A 6,000-nucleotide genomic window follows, 5' to 3' on the forward strand; every position below is an offset into this window, starting at 1 on the left:
CTCTCCAGAGTGGTATAACGAAATCCTTCGTTCGTGCTCAGTTGGACACCAATTCAGCATGGCTTATCACGCTCAGACGAATGGTCTTACGGAATGTCCCAATCACACGCTCACTGACAATCTTTTTATGTATGTTTCTAATGATAATCGCGATTGGGACCTTAAACTATCATTTGTGACATTCGCTTAGAACTCTTTTATGCATGATACAGCTGGGTACCCGCCCTTCTATTTTCTGTTTTAACGAGACCTATACTTTACTCTCCGGCGCCGGCGACTTCGTCACTACTTATGCTCGTGATGCCATATTCCGAGCCGACACCGCCCACCAGTTCGCGCGTCATTGAGTGTTGCCTCTCAAGGGTCCCAAAAACGATACTACGACAATACCCACCGAGATCTGCACTATCCTCTCGGCTTCTTCGTCCTTCTCTGGCTCCCATCCAGTCGTGTAAGCTTGTGCAAAAATGGTCTGCTTCGTTACGCGCGCCCTTCCCGTGTTTTACGCCAAACGAACGACGTGATCTACGAGATTGCATCACTCCACCCCAAGACCTGGACCTCTACACCTCCTTCGAAATAGTGCAAGTCGCCTGCCTTAAGCCATACCGTTCCCATTGCACCTCGTCTGCCTTGTATTCACCAGGAGGTTGACATCTCCGCGGGGATAGCGTTACCATACCCGCTGACAACGAAGTGACTATCGGTGCTCTTGAAGACGACGACGCTGAAAGGGTGTGCACGAGCTTTCGCGAAGCACTAGGTCGTATAGTACCTCTCTGCGCTGCACAAATGTTTGTGGAGAACTTCCTGTAAAACTATTGCAAGATTGAAGGCCGTGCACATCGAAGGTGAACTCGATTTTTAAAAGTCGGGAAAGATTTGTGTTCTGAGATATCGACAGTGAAACAAACACTTCTGAAAACTGTTTAGCTTCGCATTCCACCACTACACATTGAACAAATGCCACCACTCAATTGCTTATTTTCTAAAGACTTATGCATCTCATATGTTTTAAATGTAGAACTGAAAATTCTGACATTGTTTCTGGCATGACGCTACGTGCAGCGACGGCAATTCAGGCTGCAGAAGCGAGCTTACCGAGTGTTTGAAAGCATTAATTTTAAGTTCAATTTTGTCAACTACCCTGCCAGTTAAGAAATTTTCAAAAGAGGGCTTACTTGAGAAGCTAGCTGGTCTAGCTTTCTGACGACGAATATTTCCCTCTTAACAAAAGATAAGAAAGGGGCCATGCACTAACAGAGCGAAAGGCGACAAACCAATAAAGAGGCAGGACCACGTAGCGGAAATTCAAACGAACGCTATGTTGCCTTACCATTTTCTTGGTCTGCCGTCTTTCGCATTGTTAGAGCATGTTAAAGTTGAACCAATTTGCCCAGCTTTTTTTTTTCAGTTAACCGGAGGGAGATAATCGTTTTTAATTTGCACTCCATCAAGATTGTAACGTCCACTTTTCTAGGGAATCTGCCTGCAGAGCCTGTATCCACGTGTGTTTCGCGCCTTTTAGAAGAAAAATCTGTATCAAACAATTTGAAATACCCGACACGCAGGTGTTCCAGCTATGCTTAATCAAAGAAGAGAAATAAACTGAGGCTAGATAGGTGCAGGTGCCTTCTACCATGTTGTTAAATTGCATGTAGTTACTCTTAGTATGTTTGCACTTTGTTTAAAGAAACACCCAAAAAAATTTTTTTAAAAATTACTGTTTATGTGCTTCGGTTCTGGCGAAAATTGCGCCGCCAAAATGCAGAGCTTGGCAAGAAACCTCTTATTCAATATGTTTTACTTTTACGTGTGCTGTTAATGACTTTTATTTCTACGTTGAAAAGAAAGCGTACGAAATATGAAAAAAATGCCGCATGCATATGGGCTTGCGGTCTACAACAGGAGCTCTTAATTCGTTAACGCAGCCGTGATCGAGATTGGGCGAATGTGGCGTTTTAAAGAAATGAAGTGAGCATTGGCGGCAATATTGAAAGAACAGCTGTCACTTCGCCGCGTTCAGCGCAGAAAAGCAGCGGCGCACTAGCCCCCGGCAGCAGTACGCAAGCCGAGTTCCTATTCGGCGGTGAGGTTTCGGCTCTGGCGCCTTGCATGTAGCGTGTTTGCGATGCGACGCAGTGCTTTCCTTCCGAAACTGGCAATTTTTATCCTGCCGGTGAGGCGAAACACTCAGTAAACGTCAAGGAATGATTGTTTGCAAGGCTTTCAAATAGATTATGCACAAAGCTTGTTTAAACTAAATATTAGTGCCAAAGCACTACTCTAGATTCACAAACCCCGAGTGTGCGTGTCTTGTTTTGGTCTGGAAAGATTCCTCGGGAAGAGCGACATGGATCGCACAATCTCTGACTTTGGCTGTGCTGAAAAGACCTAGTTCCCACTGCAGTGGCCCATCGCTTAACCAGGTGCCACTGCGCGGGTAGTGGTTCGAGGACTCGCCGCGATCTATGACTGTTAAGTAGAGAATGGTCAATTCTGCATATTTGGGCGTTAACCCACTGAAGCCCTTGAGGGGGATTGGAAGTGTCCCCTGTCTTCGCAAGTGTACTACGTTACATTCTTACACTTTCTTTATATAAACAAGCACTATATATGCACGAGCGTATTAGACGTAATTACGTATGCAATATGGCATAGGTACAATTAATACAACCTTTGTCCGTACAGTTTCGAGTCTGATTTCTTTTATTCGCTAGAAACGATTCCCCAAAACAAATAATGATGCGTATGTGTAGCGCCATCTTTTCCGGCTAATCTGTGCATTTCATGTTAATTACTGTGGCAGCCATTACATGGCCCTACATGTAGAAAATAAGTTGTCACTAGTCGTCTGCGCATTCTGCTGTGAGTGAGTATGAAGAGATGGACGTCCACCTCGAACAGCGTGTAAACATAAAATTCTGTGTGAAGCTTAGCAAGACAGCTAAACAGACGTATGAGCTCCTTCATGACGATTATGAAAACGAGGCGTTATCGCGGGCGCAAGGTTTCATGTTGAACAAGATCTTCGTTTCAAGGAGAACGTCGGTGGAAGACGACACAAGGCAGGGGCGCCCTTCAACCTCGCGGAATTAAAACAACGTTGTTCGGATGAGGTAAATATGCTCTCGACATTAGGAAGACAACATGCCACCAAATTTTGCGTGATAACTTGGGGAAACGAAAGCTGAATGCCAGACTTGTGCCGCCTTACCTAACACAGGACAAGAAGGACACACGGGCATCAGTGAGCGCTGATTTTGTCGCCGAGGCAGCGAAGGATGCGGCATTCGTCGATAGCAACATTGCTGCAGAAGAAACACGGTGTTTTCAATACGATCCTCAAACAAAGAGGCAGAGAGCCGAATGGCGGTCCACAAGCTCTCCGGCGTCGAGAGAGGTGCGGCGACAGAAGACCAAAAAAAGACAATGCTGATAGTTTTTTTCAATAGCAGAGGTGTCATACACCACGCGTTCGTCCCACGAGGGCAGATGGTGAATCAGAAGTTTTATATGCGCGTACACATGCGTGATGCACTTCGACGCTGTCGCCCTGACTTATGGGCATCTGGACAATGGAGCCTTCTGCACGATAACGCAAGGCCACACACTGCTCTCAGCGTGACAAAATTTCTCGCCAAGCAGAGCATTGCTGTGCTTCCCCACCTGCCATACTCGCCTGACCTCTCCCCATGCTATTGTTTCCTGTTTCCTCTTGTGAACAGAGCCATAAAAGGTCGCTAGATAGAGAGCGTGGACCCCATTCAAGAGGCCACGACAAAAGAGCTGACAGCCCTGCCAAAAGATGCGTTTTCTAACTGTTTCCAAGACCTCAAGAGCCGTTTAAAGCTGTGTATAGACTGCAATGGAGACTATTTAAAAGGAATGCTGCACAAATGGCTTCAATGTTAAGCGCATTTTTTAATAGAGGCAGTCTCGGGAATTTACGGACAAAAGGAGCTTACGCATGAATAACAGATAAGTACGAGTATGTATTAGCAAAACAGAAGCAAAAAAGAAAATACGTGCTAGTTAGGCAGTGCACTCGCAACTGCAATAAAAAAATGGTCCATGTTGCACTCTTAGTAATTGGTGGGACACACATTTATACCGTAATGGCTGTGAGAAGCATAATTCGCGTTCACTACATATTCGGCAAAAAGCGTCTGTGTTTTTGTTTTGCAGAAGTCACCTACTCTTCAACAATGCAAGCTGAAATGCCAGTATCCAGTGTACCAGCCATATTACTATAACGGCGTTTTATATCACTACTCCGTTTATTACTACCAGCTGCATAACGCCTTGGATTACATGTACTGTGGCGAAGGCAAGGTAAAGAGGAAGCTACGTATTATTATACTACGGAAGAAAGATTTATGCAGCTCTTATTTCTTATTCGCGCGGTGACTTTTTAGTAATGTACTGCTCATGTGCCATTCTAGTCGTAAAGGCTAGAGAACAGTCAATTTCGATTGAAAAAATAAAACATATCAAGCGCACGAGGACCACATCACGATGCTCTTAAAAATATTGGATCAAACATTACATGATAAGGAAATTGTGCTGACGCATTTAATGTTTAAGGTTTGCTAAAATCGTCCTTATACCTGCTTGATGAAGACCTACAGTTCTTTTAAATACGTACTTCGCCAGCTGAACATATTGTTGCAATGCTCCAATACTGATTTTATTTTAGTTAGGTAGCGTTGACTTTAGGAACGTTTGAAAAATTAGAAATATATTAGCCTAAAAATTTGCTACCTGTACCATTATCTAAGCATCAGAAGCTTATTTTTGCATATAACTTAACTTAAACCTGATGACATGTATACGACAGTAAGAATAATCAGTTCCTACTTCAGGTTGATGTTATAAGTAGTCAATTTCAATTTAGCATTGATTACATGGCCACGATGGCAATTATAATCAGTTATGCATTTTTAATATTACCATTATAGGAGGTGAAGGTAAAATCTTGCAGTAGCGCCCTTGACTAAGCAGTAGGTAAGGTCACTGTTTTTCTCTGTAAGTGAACACTGACGCTCGCATCTCGTTGCCAGGTCTGCATCCGAGGTATCTGCCAGAATAGGCCTGTTGATGGCTCAGTTGCAACGAGGCCGCATAAGCCATCGACACAGCGACCTACAACAACAACGGCTGCCACTACAGAAAAATGTCATTGTGACTGCCCTAAAGCACCAGTCGTCAAAAACCCCGCATGGATGGGGTTTCAAGGATTGTATAAATAGTGGTACAAGTCACTGGCGATCACCAAGGCACTGACGATGCATTAAGCCATTTGTATATATACTTCGCGAGATTACACTGAAGAGGGCACTCTCTCTACATTTGCTTAACCGTAAAACAGAGAAGTGAACCGTGGCATCTAGTACAGTGAAGTGCACGAGTTAGCAGAAAACGAGATTTAAAAACAAAACAGAAAACGTTAGAAGGTCTTTGCGCATCTCTTGCAATCTTTGTCTTGTGTCTCGCTTTTGCTCAGTCTTTGTCTTAACTGAAATAAATAAAACGAGATAAACAAACATTCGACGTAATACTTCCTCTAGAATGCCCTACAAAAAATTTCACACCTCTAAATTGAATATAAATCCATGCACATCCTTACCCAGGAAAAATTAGGAGTTTTCGATACACATGCTCTCATCCTGCACCCAAGAATTTTGGAAGTTTGCATGAACGGGTGCATGTGGCCCTAACACTGCTGGTAGTGCCGTCGAGGTGCAAGGTTGCTCCTTTCAGAAATGTAAAGCTGGCTTCACCTCAGGGCTGCATGTCCGACTAAATGAGGAAAAAAAATTAAAAATACAGAAAATATAGCCCTAGCCTATCTGCTTTACGGAACAAAATATGTTAGTGTAGTTCCTGTGACAACATCACATGCACATGTGAAGCTGCAACATGCATGTTCGGCATTTTATCCATGTTTTACTAACGCATCGACACGATTGGTAAGGCATCATTGCACATGGCGATCAA

At 43.8% G+C, this 6,000-nt stretch overlaps 1 protein-coding gene across 2 annotated transcripts in view; it reads left to right on the plus strand.

Annotated features, from left to right (window-relative positions):
• Positions 1-5,462, plus strand: part of LOC144124656 (venom metalloproteinase antarease-like TtrivMP_A) — a 78,561-nt gene extending 73,099 nt beyond the window's left edge. Inside the window, exons 12-13 of one of the 2 annotated variants that reach the window (XM_077657466.1) lie at positions 4,189-4,335; positions 5,064-5,462. In XM_077657466.1, coding sequence (XP_077513592.1) covers positions 4,189-4,335; positions 5,064-5,252 — 336 coding nt within the window. In that variant the 3' untranslated portion in view covers positions 5,253-5,462. The remainder of the gene's footprint in view (positions 1-4,188; positions 4,336-5,063) is intronic. The other variant, XM_077657467.1, reaches the window with a different exon arrangement.
• Positions 5,463-6,000: the final 538 nt, after the last annotated feature.

This window comes from Amblyomma americanum, chromosome 3 (assembly GCF_052857255.1).
Source record: "Amblyomma americanum isolate KBUSLIRL-KWMA chromosome 3, ASM5285725v1, whole genome shotgun sequence".
NCBI lineage: Eukaryota > Metazoa > Arthropoda > Arachnida > Ixodida > Ixodidae > Amblyomma > Amblyomma americanum.